Here is a 21,829-nt window from a genome sequence, read left to right as displayed (position 1 = left end):
GGCTACCCAGACTATTTCCTTTACCCCTCCCCCCTTTCAAAGTAGCAGTCTTGGGTAATATACACTTTGGTTTTTCACACTCTCACGAACGCACTCTCACACTCTCTGTCTCAGGAACAAAGACACACAATTTCACACATCTCTTTCCACACTATTGGAAGAAACATTATGCCCGCGGCAGCTCCGTACAGCACCCTATTCAAAATTCATGCTGGCCTTGAATATGGTGTTCTAGTTAAACGCTGTGTCTCTGAAGGGGGGTTGTTGTTTCAATAGAGGTGCCGGAAGGCCCTATTCATCATTATCACACAGTGTTTTCTCTGTAAGACTAGGGGGACACAGCCATGCCAGAAACCCATTGGTTTGGAACAACAGAATGATACATTGGGGCCGGTAAATGTCAAGCTCAAGAAAAACCAAAGTGTATATTACGCAAGACTGCTACTTCGAAAGGACTGTCTTATCCTGTCTTTTTAAGTAGTCCATATGTAGCGTTGGATAAAACACTTTTGAAAGTCCTAACTCTTGAGTTCTTCGAAAATACAATAGATGGCCTGCTTGGTGAAGTGTTCTGATTACAACCATACGAGCCCGGTCATGTTTAAGATAGACAATTCCAAGAGAATCTTGAGGACAAAAGTGATTGGAAGGTATGTTTGAACTTCTACTCATGGTTTAAAACTGACATGTAAGCGTCTCCTCTATTGGTTTTTGACCGTTATTTGACCACCGTCGGTTAGCAAGGGTCACAGTCTTTCATCTTTCTCGTGTTCATGAGGCACCAAATGGAATTTGGTGTTTGGATTTGGACCATGTTAGTTTGTTGCTGATGTGGACAACAAGGAATTTGAAGCTCTCAAATTGAAGAGTAAAACGGGGCTGGACTTACCTGGGTTTGCCCACTAAGAAACGCACATTTTGTTTTGCCGAGATTCCTTGTGTTACCATAGCAATTAATGTTGAGGGCTCAGATTTATCAGCGAGATGACTTTTTGAATGAGTCATGCATGTCGGCGAATGAGTTATCCACGACATTCACAAATAAAATTAGTGCAATGCAGCATTGCTATACACTGATCCAATACCCCTCAATTATAAATAAAACCGATATGTATCGGACTGAGGGCGACACACTCCTATCCATTCGACAATCCACACCCGTTTACCAGTGCAACCCAATACAGACGCAGTCACCACTGCCAAATAAGCTCCCATAAACTTCTGCATGTCTAACTAGCTATACTACACTGCTGCTACAGTACATTCATTCAATAGAGCCTTTTCTGTCCTTTTATGCCCTCGATGCTTTATTAAAATCCACGCTTTCTGCTCTGGCCCTGTGGCCTTTTTCGCCCCACTTCGCCTCCTGTCCTCTTTGGGGGCACCACGAGTGAAATGTCGGCGGCCTCCACCACTAGCCTCTCTGCCTACTCCAAGGCCCTCACCTCCTCCTCGGCCTCAGTCCGCCTGCGCCACCAGAAGCCCCTGTCGGCTTCGGGCCACACATGCCGCCAAACGCTGCCACCTACCGAAGGCGTTGACTTCAGGCCTAAGTAAGAGGCATCCCACCCCAACTCCAAGGGGTTTGGCCAGGGGGTCCCATTTGATCTGTCTGCTTTTCTCTCTAACCTCGTTTTCCATCCCCCTCTGTCCACACTTTCTCTCTCTCTAACGCCCTCTGACCTCCCACTGAATGAGTTTCTGACCAGTGGTACCCTTTCCCTCCCGAACACTCATCCCACACATTTGCTCACTTGTCATTCCGTTAGCTTCACCCCCCCCAAAACACCACCTCCAATGGCTGAGGACCCCTTTTTAAAGGTCCATGTGTGTCTTAATACGAAGAAGGATTGCCTCCTGCTCTGGTCTCTTTCCTCTAACATACCCCAAGTGTATTTGGTCTGAAAGTAGTGCTAGCCACCTGATTAACAAACCATCCCCAATGTAGCAAAGATAAGCAACCTCTTTTTCATTGGCTCGAATGTCCTAAAGGTTCTGTTTTTAGTGTCCCTTTAACTCTTTAGTCAACTAAACAATAAAAACAAGCGTTCACATGATGTGGTTGATAAAGTCATAACTAACCAAACCATCCGAGTTGACATCTGCTGCAGGGTGATGGTACCCTCTGTTATGAACATGAATAACCTGGAACCCGTTCTGCTTTAGCCAACTTTTTTGCCTAACGTAGAAAAACAGACCGTGACCCAGGCTTGATTGTGTAGTCTTGACCCTTAACTCCTCCCCTTCCTTCCACCCCGCTTTCCTCCCCAGCACAACGGCGACGTCCAGTCAACGGAACCCTGGCGGCGCCACGCCCCCCGACCGGGTGCATTTCCCCCGTGGCACGGCCAGCCGCAGCACCTTCCACGGCGGCCAGCTGCGGGAGCGCCGCACTGCCACCTACAACGGCCCGCCTGCTTCGCCCACGCTCTCGCATGACGCCACACCCCTCTCGCAGTCCCGCAGCCGCGGCTCCTCCAACCTCTTCACCAAGCTCACCTCCAAGCTCACACGCAGGTAAGTCAAAGCCGCCAATGGTATCCCCGAAACAATTACAACTTCCCACTGTACGCTGTGTTCAGCACCGGGGGTTTGAGGAATGTATCCATACCCTATTTCATACTCAAGTCTGTCTAATTTAGGTGGATATAATATCATCCTTCACATCTTCATTGTGATGATTAGACTCAATAAAATGTGATAAATTGTGATATGGATTTTTGACCATATCGCCCAGTCATATAAAGTGAGCTCCAAAAGTATTGGGAAAGTAACTAGGTTTCCATCCAACTTTTTATGCGATTAAAGTACGTCGGATAAGAAATGTCATGACAGGCCTGATGGAAATGAAGAAAAAAAAAAGTGTAAACTTTCCAAATGGCAACAAAATACGATAGACAAGGTGGGATCTTTTTGTGTCGGTAAAATTGATTATGCTAAAGAATGTTAATAAAACCATCATATTGACGAAAACTTGGAGTCACGATGACATGTGGTGTGTGGTCCTCCCACATTGGGAATGTATGCAGCTTATTGGGCTACAGATGAAATAAGTAATTCACCCGCGGGACGATTTTTGTTTTATTTGTTTTATGTTTTATTTAGCGGATGGTCGGCAGCCCCGGAATATAATTACATTTACATTTGCAGACTGCAAATTGACCAAGAAGCCCAAACAGATCATATTTGACGATAACATTATCATTTCAAAGCTGGCCTATTCGATCACGTGTCTCTCTATTAGGGTGGGAATACTTGGAACAGCTTTCCAAAGTTAAAATCACTTGGGGCAGTTTTCCTGGGGTTTTTATTCATTTAATTTCAACAATGATAAACATTTAAGTTCACATTTTTTCTTTGAAAACTTGGGGGGCCAAATAAATCCATACACAGGCTAAATTCGCCATGCTGTATTTTTTTTATTAGGTACATGGGAATTTAACTGCAAAAGGTATTGTTACGTGCACTACATCATCACTCACAGTGATGGAAACACATCTCTGGTGGGAAAATACTTTTGGTCCCCTAAAATGGGACGGGACTTTGTATAAAAGTGCTATAATTTCTGAAGGTTCACCCGATATGGATGAAAATACCCTCAAATTAAAGCTGACAGTCTGCTCTTGAACCCCCGTCACAAAGGGCTGGAGTACAAAGCCAAAACGACAAAAAATGTCACCGTCCCAATATTTTTGGAGCTCACTGTAGTTTGACTCACTGAGTGAAATGAAAGTTGTTTTTCTGTTACCTCAGAAACCCCTTTACAGCGTCTTAGTGCAGCTACATCATTCCCTCAAAGGTCTGCCATGTTGTACACTTGGATTTAGTGTAACTGAGTAATAGACCTGCCCTGCTTTTCAATCAATCAATTTTATTTTATATAGCCCTTCGTACATCAGATAATATCTCGAAGTGCTGTACAGAAACCCAGCCTAAAACCCCAAACAGCTAGAATGCAGGTGTAGAAGCACGGTGGCTAGGAAAAACTCCCTAGAAAGGCCAAAACCTAGGAAGAAACCTAGAGAGGAACCAGGCTATGAGGGGTGGCCAGTCCTCTTCTGGCTGTGCCGGGTGGAGATTATAACAGAACTATGCCAAGATGTTCAAAAATGTTCATAAGTGACAAGCATGGTCAAATAATAATCATGAATAATTTTCAGTTGGCTTTTCATAGCTGATCATTAAGAGTTGAAAAACAACAGGTCTGGGACAGGTGGCGGTTCCATAACCGCAGGCAGAACAGCTGAAACTGGAATAGCAGCAAGGCCAGGCGGACTGGGGACAGCAAGGAGTCACCACGGGCGGCAGTCCCGACGCATGGTCCTAGGGCCCAGGTCCTCCGAGAGAAAGAAAGAGAGAAGGAGAAAATTAGAGAGAGCCAAGATTTTCAAAATGTTCATAAATGACAAGCATGGTCAAATAATAATCAGGAATAAATCTCAGTTGGCTTTTCATAGCCGATCATTAAGAGTTGAAAACAGCAGGTCTGGGACAGGTAGGGGTTTCGTAACCGCAGGCAGAAACAGTTGAAACTGGAATAGCAGCAAGGCCGGGCGGACTGGGGACAGCAAGGTGTCAGCATGCCCGGTAGTCCTGACGTATGGTCCTAGGGCTCAGGTTCTCAGAGAGAAAGAGAGAACGAGAGAATTAGAGAGAGCATACTTAAATTCACACAGGACACTGGATAAGACAGGAGAAGTACTCCAGGTATAACCAACTGACCCTAGCCCCCCGACACATAAACTACTGCAGCATAAATACTGGAGGCTGAGACAGGAGCGGTCAGGAGACACTGTGGCCCCATCCGAAGAAACCCCCGGACAGGGCCAAACAGGAAGGATATAACCCCACCCACTCTGCCAAAGCACAGCCCCCACACCACTAGAGGGATATCCTCAACCACCAACTTACAATCCTGAGACAAGGCCGAGTATAGCCCACAAAGGTCTCCACCACAGCACAACCAAGGGGGGGCGCCAACCCAGACAGGAAGTTCACGTCAGTAACTCAACCCACTCAAGTGACGCACCCCTCCTAGGGACGGCATGAAAGAGCACCAGCAAGCCAGTGACTCAGCCCCAGTAACAGGGTTAGAGGCAGAGAATCCCAGTGGAGAGAGGGGAACCGGCCCTGGAGAGACAGCAAGGGTGGTTCGTTGCTCCAGAGCCTTTCCGTTCACCTTCACACTCCTGGGCCAGACTACACTCAATCATATGACCTACTGAAGAGATAAGTCTTCAGTAAAGACTTAAAGGTTGAGACCGAGTCTGCGTCTCTCACATGGGTAGGCAGACTGTTCCATAAAAATGGAGATCTATAGGAGAAAGCCCTGCCTCCAGCTGTTTGCTTAGAAATTTTAGGGACAATTAGGAGGCCTGCGTCTTGTGACCGTAGCGTACGTGTAGGTATGTACGGCAGGACCAACTCGGAAAGATAGGTAGGAGCAAGCCCATGTAACGCTTTATAGGTTAACAGTAAAACCTTGAAATCAGCCCTTGCCTTAATGGGAAGCCAGTGTAGGGAAGCTAGCACTGGAGTAATATGATCAAATTTCTTGGTTCTAGTCAGGATTCTAGCAGCCGTATTTAGCACTAACTGAAGTTTATTTAGTGCTTTATCCGGGTAGCCGGAAAGTAGAGCATTGCAGTAGTCTAACCTAGAAGTAACAAATGCATGGATTAATTTTTCTGCATCATTTTTGGACAGAAAATTTCTGATTTTTGCAATGTTACGTAGATGGAAAAAAGCTGTCCTTGAAACAGTCTTGATATGTTCGTCAAAAGAGAGATCAGGGTCAAGAGTAACGCCGAGGTCCTTCACAGTTTTATTTGAGACGACTTTACAACCATCAAGATTAATTGTCAGATTTAACAGAAGATCTCTTTGTTTCTTGGGACCTAGAACAAGCATCTCTGTTTTGTCCGAGTTTAAAAGTAGAAAGTTTTCAGCCATCCACTTCCTTATGTCTGAAACACAGGCTTCTAGCGAGGGCAATTTTGGGGCTTCACCATGTTTCATTGAAATGTACAGCTGAGTGTCATCCGCATAGCAGTGAAAGTTAACATTATGTTTTCGAATAACATCCCCAAGAGGTAAAATATATAGTGAAAACAATAGTGGTCCTAAAACGGAACCTTGAGGAACACCGAAATGTACAGTTGATTTGTCAGAGGACAGACCATTCACAGAGACAAACTGATATCTTTCCGACAGGTAAGATCTAAACCAGGCCAGAACTTGTCCGTGTAGACCAATTTGGGTTTCCAGTCTCTCCAAAAGAATGTGGTGATCGATGGTGTCAAAGGCAGCACTAAGGTCCAGTAGCACGAGGACAGATGCAGAGCCTCGGTCTGACGCCATTAAAAGGTCATTTACCACCTTCACAAGTGCAGTCTCAGTGCTATGATGGGGTCTAAAACCAGACTGAAGCATTTCGTATACATTGTTTGTCTTCAGAAAGGCAGTGAGTTGCTGCGCAACAGCTTTTTCTAAAATTTTTGAGAGGAATGGAAGATTCGATATAGGCCGATAGTTTTTTATATTTTCCGGGTCAAGGTTTGGCTTTTTCAAGAGAGGCTTTATCACTGCCACTTTTAGTGAGTTTGGTACATCCGGTGGATAGAGAGCTGTTTATTATGTTCAACATAGGAGGGCCAAGCACAGGAAGCAGCTCCTTCAGCAGTTTAGTAGGAATAGGATCCAGTATGCAGCTTGAAGGTTTAGAGGCCATGATTATTTTCATCATTGTGTCAAGAGATATAGTACTAAAACACTTAAGTGTCTCTCCCGATCCCAGGCCCTCGCAGAGCTGTGCAGATCCAGGACAGCTAAGCCCTGGAGGAATACGCAGATTCAAAGAGGAGTCCGTAATTTGCTTTCTAATAGTCATGATCTTTTCCTCAAAGAAGTTCATGAATTTATTACTGCTGAAGTGAAAGCCATCCTCTCTTGGGGAATGCTGCTTTTTAGTTAGCTTTGCAACAGTATCAAAAAGACATTTTGGATTGTTCTTATTTTCCTCGATTAAGTTGGAAAAGTAGGATGATCGAGCAGCAGTCTTTCCAAGCTAGTCGGAAGACTTCCAGTTTTGTGTGGCGCCATTTCCGTTCCAATTTCCTGGAAGCTTGCTTCAAAGCTCGGGTATTTTCTGTATACCAGGGAGCTAGTTTCTTATGACAAATGTTTTTCGTTTTTAGGGGTGCAACTGCATCTAGGGTATTGCGCAAGGTTAAATTGAGTTCCTCAGTTAAGTGGTTAACTGATTTTTGTCCTCTGACGTCCTTGGGTAGGCAGAAGGAGTCTGGAAGGGCATCAAGGAATTTTTGTGTTGTCTGAGAATTTATAGCACGACTTTTGATGCTCCTTGGTTGGGGTCTGAGCAGATTATTTGTTGCGATTGCAAACGTAATAAAATGGTGGTCCGATAGTCCAGGATTATGTGGAAAAACATTAAGATCTACAACATTTATTCCATGGGACAAAACTAGGTCCAGAGTATGACTGTGGCAGTGAGTAGGTCCAGAGACATGTTGGACAAAACCCACTGAGTCGATGATGGCTCCGAAAGACTTTTGGAGTGGGTCTGTGGACTTCTCCATGTGAATATTAAAATCACCAAAAATTAGAATATGATCTGCTATGACTACAAGGTCTGATAGGAATTCAGGAAACTCAGAGAGGAACGCTGTATATGGCCCAGGAGGTCTGTAAACAGTAGCTATAAAAAGTGATTGAGTAGGCTGCATAGATTTCATGACTAGAAGCTCAAAAGACGAAAACGCCATTTTTTTTTTTGTAAATTGAAATTTGCTATCGTAGATGTTAGCAACACCTCCGCCTTTGCGGGATGCACGGGGGATATGGTCACTAGTGTAACCAGGAGGTGAGGCCTCATTTAACACAGTAAATTCATCAGGCTTAAGCCATGTTTCAGTCAGGCCAATCACATCAAGATTATGATCAGTGATTAGTTCATTGACTATGACTGCCTTTGAAGTGAGGGATCTAACATTAAGTAACCCTATTTTGAGATGTGAGGTATCACGATCTCTTTCAATAATGGCAGGAATGGAGGAGGTCTTTATCCTAATAAGATTGCTAAGGCGAACACCGCCATGTTTAGTTTTGCCCAACCTAGGTCGAGGCACAGACACAGTCTCAATGGGTATGGCTGAGCTGACTACACTGACTGTGCTATTGGCAGACTCCACTAAGCTGGCAGGTTGGCTAACAGCCTGCTGCCTGGCCTGCACCCTATTTCATTGTGGGGCTAAAGGAGTTAGAGCCCTATCTATGTTGGTAGATAAGATGAGAGCACCCCTCCAGGTAGGATGGAGTCCGTCACTCCTTAGCAGGTCAGGCTTGGTCCTGTTTGTGGGTGAGTCCCAGAAAGAGGGCCAATTATCTACAAATTCTATCTTTTGGGAGGGGCAGAAAACAGTTTTCAACCAGCGATTGAGTGCTGAGACTCTGCTGTAGAGCTCGTCACTCCCCCTAACTGGGAGGGGGCCAGAGACAATTACTCGATGCCGACACATCTTTCTAGCTGATTTACACGCTGAAGCTATGTTGCACTTGGTGACCTCTGACTGTTTCATCCTAACATCGTTGGTGCCGACGTGGATAACAATATCTCTATACTCTCTACACTCGCCAGATTTAGCTTTAGCCAGCACCATCTTAAGATTAGCCTTAACGTCGGTAGCCCTGCTCCCTGGTAAACAGTGTATGATCGCTGGGTGATTCGTTTTAAGTCTAATACTGCGGGTAATGGAGTCGCCAATGACTAGGGTTTTCAATTTGTCAGAGCTAACGGTGGGAGCCTTCGGCGTCTCAGACCCCGTAACGGGAGGAGTAGAGACAAGAGAAGACTCAGACTCAGACTCCGACTCGCTACATAATGGGGAAAACCGGTTGAAAGTTTCTGTCGGCTGAATGAGCGACACCGGTTGAGCATTCCAACAGCATTTCCCTCCAGAAGCCATGAGAAAGTTGTCCGGCTGCGGGGACTGTGCGGGGGGATTTATACTAACGTTACTATCTGTACTTACTGGTGGCACAGACGCTGTTTCTTCCTTTCCTACACTGAAAATACCCTTGCCTAACGATTGCGTCTGAAGCTGGGCTTGCAGCACAGCTATTTTCGCCGTAAGGCGATCGTTCTCCTGTATATTATGAGTACAGCGACTGCAATTAGAAGACATCATGTTAATGTTACTACTTAGCTTCGGCTGTTGAAGGTGTTGACGAACCATGTCCAGATAAAGCGTCCGGAGTGAAAAGGTTGAATGAGGGAAAAAAGTTGCGATGGAAAAACTAAAAATATAAACGGTAATTAAAAACAGAAACAAAACAAAAAACGTAAAGTTGTCAGCTAGCAAAGTAAAGTAAAGTAAAGTTGGCAGCAAAACGCACAGCAACAAAACGCACAGCAACACGTCTGCAGATTCAACACTAAATGCCAATATGTATATCTCTCACTTCTCTTTGTAGTCCATGTTGGCTTCCCCACTGACAAAATCTATCAATGCGGCTTTTCATTTGTTTGTGTACCAGAATTCGAATGAATAGAGGCAGCGTCTCAGTTTTTGTGGGTAATATTCATTATTCTGTCCAGACAGATATGGTCATAGACTGAAATTCGTTTGAAAAGTGAGATGAATAGCCTCCCCTCAGAATCAATCTGGTTCCACATTTTAACCCAAATTATATTTTGATGTCACGATGCTCTGTCATGTACAGAATCGCTTCATTACTTCTTGGGGCCTTTTTGCTTTAGATGACTAAAGAACAAAGACCCTCAAGTTCAATCAGAAAAAGTAACATGACATGAAAGTATTATTTAATATATTAATGAAACTTTTTTCACACACTTTATCCTTTCATAGCTGCTATTCAGGTATTTCCTGGACCAGATTTGAACACCTAAGCTCTAGAATTATACTCTATACTAGGGAAGCTGCAATGATTGATTATCCAAGCTGTCTGAAATATGCCAGTAACAGATGCTAGCAGCCAGGCTCAGACAGAGATGTCTCACAGAAATGTTGACACCTAAAATCTACTAATATGTATTATGCTCCTCCAAAAAAATAAATGTCAAACATGATTTAAAAAAAAAATTTTTTTAACAAAATATTTGTTTGTACAAAACTTGACTGGTTGTTACATTTTTTTTGATACAAATATTTCATTCAGGTTTATTAAAAGGTAGGAAGACCCCGCCAATTGGCTCAGTGTGCAATTAATCAGAAACACGACTAATCGGTCAGCTGTGTAATTCATTTTTTAACCCTGTGTGGACAAAGAGCTTGAATAAAATGCCTGAAACTGACTGACCTCTTGGCTCGTCAAGCCCTAATCGGTGTGCAATTTAGCATGTCTAAGACCTATATGCTTTCTTATCGGTCTTTGAGTTCAGACTATACTAATCAACCATGCATGGTCCTCTACAGATCAGGTCTGTGCACAGTCACTCATGTAAATGCTGACCAATTTTGTCTAAGAAATCCAGTATGTTTTTATTTAGTCGTGTGCTCATTTCACATGTGTTTATGATTGCAGAACCTCTGCACCATACAGTACATCAAATGCATACAAGTTGGTAAAAGGTTGGTGATAGCCATTTGCTAGTTTGGCAGCATCTAGCGTGATGGTATTCAGGCAAGAACCCTTCCTTTTGGTGACAAGGCTTTTAATCATTGTATGAAGTTGGTACCACACTCTATGGATCAGTGATGTCAGGGGTGGCCCAAGAGTCTGTTCTATGCCTTATGGAAATACATTTTTACAAAAAAATCAATTTTTTTTTGTTTGCAATTGAGGCATTGGACATTTGAGATATATACATTACCGGTCAAAAGTTTAGGAACACCAACTAATTTAAGTTTTTTCTTATCATTATTTTTACTATTTTCTACATTGTAGACTTCAAAACTATGAAATAACACATATGGAATCATGTTAACTAATCAAAATATATTTTGTATTTGAGATTCTTCAAAGTAGCCACCCTTTGCCTTGATGACAACTTTGCACACTCTTGGCATTCTCTCAACCAGCTTCATGAGGTAGTCACCTGGAAGGCATTTCAATTAACAGGTGTGCCTTCTTAGAAGTTAATCTGTGGAATTTATTGAAGAAAATAAATTCCACAGAATAACTTTCAAGAAGGTACACCTGTTAATTGAAATGCATTCCAGGTGACTACCTAATGAAGCTGGTTAAGAGAATGCCAAGATGCATTTGAGCCAATCAGTTGTGTTGTGGGGGAGGAGGAGTTACTACATGATTCCCTGTGTGTTATTTCCTTGTGTGTTATGTCTTCACTATTGTTCTGCAATGTGGAAAATAGTAAAGATAAAGAAAAACCCTTGAATGAGTAGGTGTTCTAAAACTTTTGACCGGTGTAATATATGTGTGCGTGTGTAATATATATGTGTGTGTGTGTGTGTGTGTGTGTGTGTGTGTGTGTGTGTGTGTGTGTGTGTGTGTGTGTGTGTAATATATGTATGAGTGTGTATAATATATGTATGAGTGTGTGTGTGTGTGTAATATATGTATGAGTGTGTGTGTGTGCGTATATATGAATGTATGTATATGTGTATATATATATATGTGTGTGTGTGTGTGTATAAAATGAATGTATGTATATGTGTATATATATATATATGTATGTGTATGTATATGTATATATGTGTATATATATTTATATGTGTGTGTATATATGTATATGTGTGTATATACATACATACACAAACACACTTGAAGTCAGAAGTTTACATACTCCTTTGCCAAATACATTTAATCTCAGTTTTTCACAATCCCTGACATTTAATCCAAGTAGAAATTCCCTGTTTTAGGATCACCACTTTATTTTAAGAATGTGAAATGTCAGAATATGTCAGAGACAATGATTTATTTCAGCTTTTATTTCCTTCATCACATTCCCAGTGGGTCAGAAGTTTACATACACTCAATTAGTATTTGGTAACATTGCCTTTAAATTGTTAAACTTGGGTCAAACGTTTTGGTTAGCCTTCCACAGCTTCCCAAAATAAGTTGGGTGAATTTTGGCCCATTCCTCCTGACAGAGCTGGTGTAACTGAGTCAGGTTTGTAGGCCTCCTTGCTCGCACACGCTTTTTCAGTTCTGCCCACAACATTTCTATGAGATTGAAGTCAGGGCTTTGTGATGGCCACTCCAATACCTTGACTTTGTTGTCCTTAAGCCATTTTGCCACAACTTTGAAGAATGCTTGGGGTCATTGTCTATTTGGAAGACCCATTTGCGACCAAGCTTTAACTTCCTGACTGATGTCTTGAGATGTTGCTTCAATATATCCACATAATTTTTCTGCCTCATAATGCCATCTATTTTGTGAAGTGCACCAGTCCCTCCTGCATCAAAGCAACCCCACAACATGATGCTGCCACCCCCATGCTTCACGGTTGGGATGGTGTTCTTCGGCTTGCAATCTTCCCCCTTTTTCCTCCAAACATAACGATGGTCATTATGGCCAAACAGTTCTATTTTTGTTTCATCAGACCAGAGGACATTTCTCCAAAAAGTATGATCTTTGTCCCCATGTGCAGTTGCAAACCGTCTGGCTTTTTTATGGAGGTTTTGGAGCAGTGGCTTCTTCCTTGCTGAGCGGCCTTTCAGGTTATGTCGATATAGGACTCGTTTTACTGTGGATATAGATACTTTTGTACCTGTTTCCTCCAGCATCTTCACAAGGTCTTTTGCTGTTGTTCTGGGATTGATTTGCACTTTTCGCACCAAAGTACGTTCATCTCTAGGAGACAGAACGCGTCTCCTTCCTGAGCGGTATGACTGCTGTGTGGTCCCATGGTGTTAATACTTGCGTACTATTGTTTTTACAGATGAGCGTGGTACATTCAGGCGTTTGGAAATTGCTCCCAAGGATGAACCAGACTTGTGGAGGTCTACCATTTTTTTCTGAGGTCTTGGCTGATTTCTTTTGATTTTCTCATGATGTCAAACAAAGAGGCACCGAGTTTGAATGTAGGCCTTGAAATACATCCACAGGTACACCTCCAATTGGCTCAAATGATGTCAATTAGCCTATCAGAAGCTTCTACAGCCATGACATCATTTTCTGGAATTTTCCAAGCTGTTTAAAGGCACAGTCAACTTAGTGTATGTAAACTTCTGACCCACTGGAATTATGATACAGTGAATTATAAGTGAAATGATCTGTCTGTAAACAATTGTTGGAAAAATTACTTGTGTCATGCACAAAGTAGATGTCCTAACCGACTTGCCAAAACTGTAGTTTGTTAACAAGAAATGGAGTGGAGTGGTTGAAAAATGAGTTTTAATGACTCCAACCTAAGTGTATGTAAACTTCCAACTTCAACTATATAAATATATATACACACACACACACACACTGAAGACAACCAACATTCTTAAAGAGAATAGTTTCGTGGGCTAGGGCTAGGCTGTACTTTTTTCTCACACGCAATGGACACCATCTTTAATTTCAGAGAGCTCTGCTTCATTTTTCTTCTTGGCTGTGTAATTTAGGGTACCCTACTGGGCTCTTAATGTGGATGCCGATCGAGATGATGATTGAGAAGTGGTTCGTTGCAGGACGGAGTTCAGGTACCGAATCCCCCAGACTATAGATACAATCCTCCCCATCGTCCTCTCTCTCTCCTCGCGTCGTTGTCCCTGGAAGCTATTCTGGCCCAGCAATGGAACTTATCCTTGATTTATCCCAGCCCAGCCCTTATCCACCTGGCTAAGGAACTTGTCCCTCAATTTCTCCTTGACTCTCCCAGACAGACGCACAGAGTAGTATGACTTAGAATCAGTTCCAAATAGGCTTTTAAGTCCTTCTTGCGAGAGGTTTTTTTCTTGATGACTGTCGATTACCTGCACAGTGCAGCTCAAAAGTGCAGGCCTTTGGTTTAGCTGTGAAGCGTAGCCACACGAGCCATGCTTTGTGGACTTCAATTATAGCTGTATTTTGAATTTCTTCAGTTCAGTACAGTCTAGCTCTATTAATAGGGTGTAGTTCTATGGTGTAGTACCACAATCGTTGTTCCACCAGTTCTAGTGTCCTGCCTCTTTTCAGGGGAACTCCAGTCCATCCAGCCCAGAGATAATGTTCCTTCTGTCTGAGCATCGAACAACCTTTCTCGCTTTGTTTTTTTTCAATCTCACAGCCAACTAGTTCCAGCACTCTCCACCCGCATGACTATTCGATGTGTCTGTGTGCATCTGTGTGAGAGGGTTTGGCGTGAATGTATGTGTGTGTCTACTTATACAGTGCAGTCAAATTATTCAGACCCCTTTTACCACCTTTTGTTACGTTACAGCCTTATTCTAAAATGGATTCCTCATCAATCTACACACAATACCCCATAATGATAAAGTGATTGAATTTACATAAGTATTCAGACCCTTTGCTATGAGACTCGAAATCGAGCACAGGTGCATCCTGTTTCCATTGATCATCCTTGAGATGTTTCTACAACTTGATTGGAGTCCACCTGTGGTAAATTCAATTGATTGGTCATGATTAGGATAGGCACACACCTGTCTATATAAGGTCCCACCGTTGACAGTGCATGTCAGAGCAAAAACCAAGCCATGAAGTCAAAGGAATAGTTGTAGAGCTCCGAGACAGGATTGTGTCTCGGCACAGATCTGGGGAAGGGTACCAAAACATTTCTGTAGCATTTAAAGTCCCCAAGAACACAGTGGCTTCCATTATTCTTAAATGGAAGAAGTTTGGAACCACCAAGACTCTTCCTAGAGCTGGCTGCCCGGCCAAAAACTGAGCAATCAGGGGAGAAGGACCTTGGTCAGGGGGGTGACCAAGAACCCAATGGTCACTCTGACAGAACTCCAGAGCTCCTCTGTGGAGATGGGAGAACCTTGCAGAAGGACAACCATCTCTGCAGCACTCCCCCAATCAGGACTTTATGGTAGAGTGGCCAGACGGAAGCCACTCCTCAGTAAAAGGCACATGATAGGTGTCTTTTGGCAAACTCCAAGCAAGCTAAAGGACTCTGACCATGAGAAACAAGATTCTCTGGTCTGATGAAACCAAGATTGAACTACTTGGCCTGAATGCCAGGTATTACGTCTGGAGGAAACCGTGCACCATCCCTGCGGTGAAGCATGGTGGTGGCAGCATCATGCTGTGGAGATATTTTTCAGTGGCAGAGTCTGAGAGACTAATCAGGATCGAGGCAAAGATAAACAGAGCAACGTACAGAGACAACGCAGAAGTGGCTTCGGGACAAGTCTCTGAAGTGGCCCAGCCAGAGCTCGGACTTGAACACGATCAAACATCTCGAGAGACCTGAAAATAGCTGTTCAGTGACGCTCGCCATACAACCTGACAGAGCTTGAGAGGATCTACAGAGAATGGGATAAACTCCCCACTACAGGTGTGCCAAGCTTGTAGTGTCATACCCAAGAAGACTTGCGGTTGTAATCGCTGCCAAAGGTGCTTCAACAAAGTACTGAGTGAAGGGTCTGAATGTGATATTTCATTTTTTAGGGGGGCAAAAATTTGTGTTGGATTTGTCATTATGGGGTATTGTGTGTAGAATGGTGAGGGGAAACAACTATTTAATACATTTTAGAGTAAGGCTTTAACGTAACAAAATGTGGAAATAGTCAAGCGGTCTGAATACTTTCCGAATGTACTGTATCTGCACTTGAGTGTGTGAATATGCCTTAAAGTATTTATCTGAACTCACACACAGCTGCCTGCACGCCTCAACCAAACACCCCCACAAAACAAACAGTCTCTCTTCACTCTTTTGTACTCCCTTTGTTTTCCCTTCCCATTGCCAAAGAGAATGTATTGGGGTAATCAAACTGGCTGGAGCTGCATGGCAATATTGATGACAGGAAGTTCAGCACTGACACACAGCATCAGCCTTTTGTTTCATCACAACTCACAGGACTTCTCTGCTGTTTGCACGTCCTATACTGGTGGTGTGAAATGTCCGACTACCAGACGTGCCATTACTCCTTTATGGAGTAGATACAGTTTTAACACTGCCTTCCTGTCAATACTGTCTTTTCCTCTTATTTTCCTCTCTCTCTCTCTCTCTCTCATTTCCTAATACCTAAAATGTGTCTTTCCCCCTTCTGTATCAGTATTTTTGATCCGCTCTCTTTTTAACTGGACTGTAAGATCAGATTTTCTCTCTCCGTGTCTTTCTTCCTCTCTCCTCTCACGCCTCCATATCTCAGAGGCCCAGCAGAGTTTGAGAGAAACGGGAGGTCGGAGGGTTCAAGGTGAGACGGAATACTTAAAATCATCAGTGTTTTCTTCCACCTTCATCTCTTATCCCCTCCAACCCAATGTATAGTCAACCCAGCCATCTGCTCTGCCATCCTGGGTCTCCACTCCAGGCGTGCCTGGGGTTTTGGGTCTGCATTGTTGGAAAATGTGTACGGAATCCAGACATTAAAATGGAATTGAACAATATTCAAACATGTATTGAACTTAGTAGGACATGAAGTAAATGTCGGAAATGGCCCATCTGTGTGTGTTGTGAGCGTGTATGTCTAGTCTACAGTCTTGGCCAAACGTTTTGAGAATGACACAAATATTAATTGTCACAAAGTCTGCTGCCTCAGTGTCTTTAGATATTTTTGTCAGATGTTACTATGGAATACTGAAGTATAATTACAAGCATTTCATAAGTGTCAAAGGCTTTTATTGACAATTACATGAAGTTGATGCATAGAGTCAATATTTGCAGTGTTGACCCTTCTTTTTCAAGACCTCTGCAATCCGTCCTGGCATGCTGTCAATTCACTTCTGGGCCACATCCTGACTGATGGCAGCCCATTCTTGCATAATCAATGCTTGGAGTTTGTCCACCCGCCTCTTGAGGATGGACCACAACTTCTCAATTGGATTAAGGTCTTGGGAGTTTCCTGGCCATGGACCCAAAATATTGATGTTTTGTTCCCCGAGCCACTTTCTTATCACTTTTGCCGTATGGCAAGGTGCTCCATCATGCTGGAAAAGGCATTGTTCATCACCAAACTGTTCCTGGATGGTTGGGAGAAGTTGCTCTCGGAGGATGTGTTGGTACCATTCTTTATTCATGGCTGTGTTCTTAGGCAAAATTGTGAGTGAGCCCACTCCCTTGGCTGAGAAGCAACCACACACATGAATGGTCTCAGGATGCTTTACTGTTGGCATGACACAGGACTGATGGTAGCGCTCGCCTTGTTTTCTACGGACAAGCTTTTTTCCGGATGACCCAAACAATCGGAAAGGGGATTCATCAGAGAAAATGACTTTACCCCAGTCCTCAGCAGTCCAGTCCCTTTACCTTTTGCAGAATATCAGTCTGTCCCTGATGTTTTTCCTGGAAAGAAGTTGCTTCTTTGCTGCCCTTCTTGACATCAGGCCATCCTCCAAAAGTCTTCGCCTCACTGTGCGTGCAGATGCACTCACACCTGCCTGCTGCCATTCCTGAGCAAGCTCTGTACTGGTGGTGCCCCGATCCCGCAGCTGAATCAACTTTAGGAGATGGTCCTGGTGCTTGCTGAACTTTCTTGGGTGCCCCGAAGCCTTCTTCACAACAATTGAACCGCTTTCCTTGAAGTTCTTGATGATCCGATAAATGGTTGATTTAGGCGCAATCTTACTGGCAGCAATATCCTTGCCTGTGAAGCCCTTTTTGTGCAAAGCAATGATGACGGCATGTGTTTCCTTGCAGGTAACCATGGTTGACAGAAGAAGAACAATGATTCCAAGCACCACCCTCCTTTTGAAGCTTCCAGTCTGTTATTCAAACTCAATCAGCATGACAGAGTGATCTCCAGCTTTGTCCTCGTCAACACTCACACCTGTGCTAACGAGATAATCACTGACATGATGTCAGCTGATCCTTTTGTGGCAGAGCTGAAATGCAGTGGAAATGTTTTTGTGGGATTCAGTTAATTTTCATGGCAAAGAGGGACTTGATTGCAATTCATTTGATCACTCTTCCTAACATTCTGGAGTATATGCAAATTGCCATCATACAAACTGGAAATGTATTTGTGTCATTCTCAAAACTTTTGGCCACAATTGTATCCTATGTAGCTGTTAGTAACAATGTTAATGATAAACGGAAACCTGGAAAAACAAGACAGAGAAAACAGAATTTGGGAAAACCTAGTTCACCCTGATCTATTTTGCTATGCACAGTGCTGAACATGTACACTGGTTCTCTGTATGTGTAGAGATACTGCTGTCTCCAATAGGACCATTATGAGAGTGGCTAGGAGTCCAACAGAGGACAGCCCTGACTCTCCCTCAATGTTGAATTCCTGTTCTTTACTGACATCTAATGGTGAAACTCATTAATGCGAACCAGTGTAGGTGGAGCAGACTTTAATTTGAGTCAATGGCATTACCTTGCCCATGTAGAACAACGGTTCTGGTTGAACATAATGCTCTATTTCATGTGTTGGAATTATTTTGATTAGTGGCAAATGATTTTCTGCCTTGCCTGCATGCAGAAGTGAGGTCTGCATTTTCTTGTGCATGTCACTAGATGTATTGTGAAATTGCCTTTGTGTCCCCCCCCACTGCATGACTGCCTGTTGAAAGTACACAAGAGTGCCGCTGCATGGACGTGGGGTGTAAATGCACCAATGACGTTCAAATGAATCTGTCACTAGTGTCTGCTTATATACACTGAGTGTACAAAACATGTCAGACTGACCAGGTGAAAGCTATGATCCCTTATTAAATCCACATAAATCAGCGTAGATGAAGGGGAAGAAGGATTTTTAAGCCTGGAGACATGGATTGTGTATGTGTGCCATTGACGGTGAATGGGCAAGACAAAAGATTTAAGTCCCTTTGAACGACGTATGGTAGTAGGTGCCAGGCGCACCGGTTTATGTCTGAAACACTGATTTTTTTCCACACTGAATGGTCCACCACCAAAAGAACATCCTGCCAACTTGACACCTCTGTGGAACGCATTGGTGTCAACATGGGCCAGCGTCCCTGTAGTCCATGCCCTGATGAATTGAGGTGGTTCTGAGGGCAAAGGGGGGAGTGCAACTCAATATTAGGAAGGTGTTCTTAATGTTTTGTACACTCGGTGCCATGTGTCGATATGGTGTTGTAGCCTGTAAGATATTCATGAGCAGGCTAAATTAAATGTGTGAACAGGTGATCCACTACACACCTTTGATCATGTTACGTATGTAGACACATTGGTACTTGCATTCAAAGCTCACTTAGGCAGATGCATAGATTCTCACACACACACACCCCTCCATTTCCACCCCTCTAACTAACTCCTCTCCTCCCCGGCAGTCGCAACATGTCAGGTGATCAGGAGGACCAGCAGCAGCCTCAGCCCCCCCACGGCCAACACCCCAAGGACACCAAGCCACGCTCCCTCCGCTTCACCTGGAGCATGAAGACTACATCGTCCATGGAGCCCCACGACATGATGAGCGAGATCCGCAAGGTGCTGGACGCCAACAGCTGCGACTACGAGCAGCGCGAGCGCTTCCTGCTGCTGTGTGTGCACGGTGACGGCCACGCCGAGAGCCTGGTTCAGTGGGAGATGGAAGTGTGCAAACTGCCGCGACTCTCACTCAACGGTGTGCGCTTCAAGCGGATCTCGGGCACATCCATCGCCTTTAAGAACATTGCGTCCAAAATCGCCAACGAGCTCAAGTTGTAGGGCCTCCTAAAGATACGAGGGTGGGGGAGTGTTGATCGAGCAGGTAAAATCTTGCGATTTGAAATAGACTAAAGCAGGGATATTCAACTCTTACTCTATGAGGGCCAGAGCCTGCTGGTTTTCTGTTCTACCTGATGATAAATAATTGCACCCAATCTTGTGTCCCAGGTCTAAATCAGTCCCTGATTAGAGGGGAACAATGAAAACATGCGGTGGAAATGGCTTTGAGGTCCAGAGTTGTATTTGACGGGACTAAAGGAGGCTGCGTAACGTGGGGGAAAGAAAGCGCTTCAAAATGGACTCTGAACGAGCCGTACAGTCGTTATAAAAAAAACTTAGGTCGCAAATTCACAACGGTTTTCCTCCAAGACACTTACAAAGTATGTATTGAAAACTATGTATAGCTTTTGGCAATCATTTCCTGTGTCTTTGGAGCATTATCATTGTTGATGATGTGAGAGGTGGTCTTGAGCTGTCGGGACGTTGGTCTGACATTGACATTTAGTTGTCTTGTTTTTTTGCCGAACGCATTATTGCCATTGTGGCTCTGGAACAGGGCACTCCAAGCCTGCTCCCGGAGAGCTGTCATCCTGTAGGTTTTTTGCTACATCAGGTTAGTTACAACTTTGGTTGGATTGAAAACCTACCGGAAGGTAGCTCTCCAGGAACAGGGTTGGAGAGCCCTTGTCTGGAAGATGCCTCCCCATTGGGAGTTTAAACTCTCATACGAGGGAGTGGAGGAAGAACATTAAAAATGGACCCCTTCCCCCTCTTACAGAGTACCCAGAATCCCTCTTGCCAAGAGAATATGGCTGCCAGATATGAGTGGTTGGATAGCCTAGCTAATTGCACAAGTAGTTACGGTATTATTGTCAAATACTGTTGATTTTGGCAGTTTGCGCCCTCTACCCTTACTTAGCCAGCTTCTACACACTTGCACACACACTTTCATTCTATGATTTGAACCGGTTGTTCATCCATGTGATAACAGCATAAATGCAATGTATGGACCCAGCTAAGCCTCTGCTGTACGGGTTCACCCACTCCAGGTGACGCACTTCGGCAGACCCACGATTTTAAATGGGGGATTGTTGCAAAGTATCATGGGACTGGGTCACTCGCTACAAAAAAGAGACTTCAGTGAAGATTTTCCTTCCTGGCAAAGCATTTAGTTTTTTCCCCCTTTGTTACCATAATTGTTTCAACGGTTCTCTTCTCAGATATTACTGAAATGCCCCCTTCTATCTGGTCCCACCCACCTGGGCCGGTTCAGATGTGGTCGGCCATTCCTGGAACAGATCGAAGATCAACCACGGCCATATTCAGGCCTTCAGTATTCACTTCCACCCTCCTAAAAACGCTGGCACTTTTTTTGGGGGGGGGTGGGGGAGAATGTAAATAATATACCTTAGTTTTGCAACAGCTGCATATTGATATACTTCCTTGTTTTTTTATTGAGCCCGGAGCTGTGGAATTAGTGTTAACTCATTCATCACCGGGTAAGTTTAACACGTGTCTCTATTAAAATACCTTCAGTGACTAGCCTCTGTGTCTGACTGATTTCATGGCAACTTCAAGGGTTGTGGGTTCGATTCCCCGCATGAGACACCTAACGAATGTGTTGACTTCAGAAGCCGCTTTAGAAATAAAGTGACCATATTCTCTCTTGCAAAAGCTATTTGGTCAATAAAGTTTTAGATGAAAATGCTATATTATGTGACTATAAAAAGGATGTGGGTAATGTGAGATCTTTTTATATTTTTCCATGTTATCTATTGCAGTAATGAAGGTTGAAGAAAGTGCCTACATTGTTACATTACTCAGCCGTCAATGACACTGAAAAGGCATTAAAGGGGCCATCTGGATGTCATAAGGTGAATGCACCAATTTGTAAGTCGCTCTGGATAAGAGCGTCTGCTAAATGACTTAAATGTAAATGTAAAAATGTAATCTGCGGTTTCATCAATAACAAAGCAGAAACCCTGCCACTGTTTTAGTAAAAAAATTAAGGGATGGAGCTGGAGACTCAAATTCATAGACCTAGACAATGGATACAAGGTCTGATCAGGGGGCAAATTACAGGGGAGCCAGGGAGGGGTTCAGCTTCCATGAATGAGATATTG

At 43.7% G+C, this 21,829-nt stretch overlaps 1 protein-coding gene across 5 annotated transcripts in view; it reads left to right on the top strand.

Annotated features, from left to right (window-relative positions):
* The window catches only part of LOC129824889 (MAP/microtubule affinity-regulating kinase 3-like), a 129,093-nt gene extending 107,845 nt beyond the window's left edge, over positions 1-21,248 (top strand). For 3 of the 5 annotated variants that reach the window (XM_055884438.1, XM_055884435.1, XM_055884434.1), the window contains 3 exons: positions 2,272-2,517; positions 16,246-16,290; positions 19,331-21,248. In XM_055884438.1, coding sequence (XP_055740413.1) covers positions 2,272-2,517; positions 16,246-16,290; positions 19,331-19,706 — 667 coding nt within the window. In that variant the 3' untranslated portion in view covers positions 19,707-21,248. The remainder of the gene's footprint in view (positions 1-2,271; positions 2,518-16,245; positions 16,291-19,330) is intronic. The other 2 variants (XM_055884436.1, XM_055884437.1) reach the window with 1 other exon arrangement.
* Positions 21,249-21,829: the final 581 nt, after the last annotated feature.

Source organism: Salvelinus fontinalis, chromosome 27, assembly GCF_029448725.1.
Source record: "Salvelinus fontinalis isolate EN_2023a chromosome 27, ASM2944872v1, whole genome shotgun sequence".
Classification (NCBI taxonomy): Eukaryota; Metazoa; Chordata; class Actinopteri; order Salmoniformes; family Salmonidae; genus Salvelinus; species Salvelinus fontinalis.
Note: the sequence above shows the minus strand (reverse complement) of the source record. Positions and strands in the feature narration are given on the sequence as shown.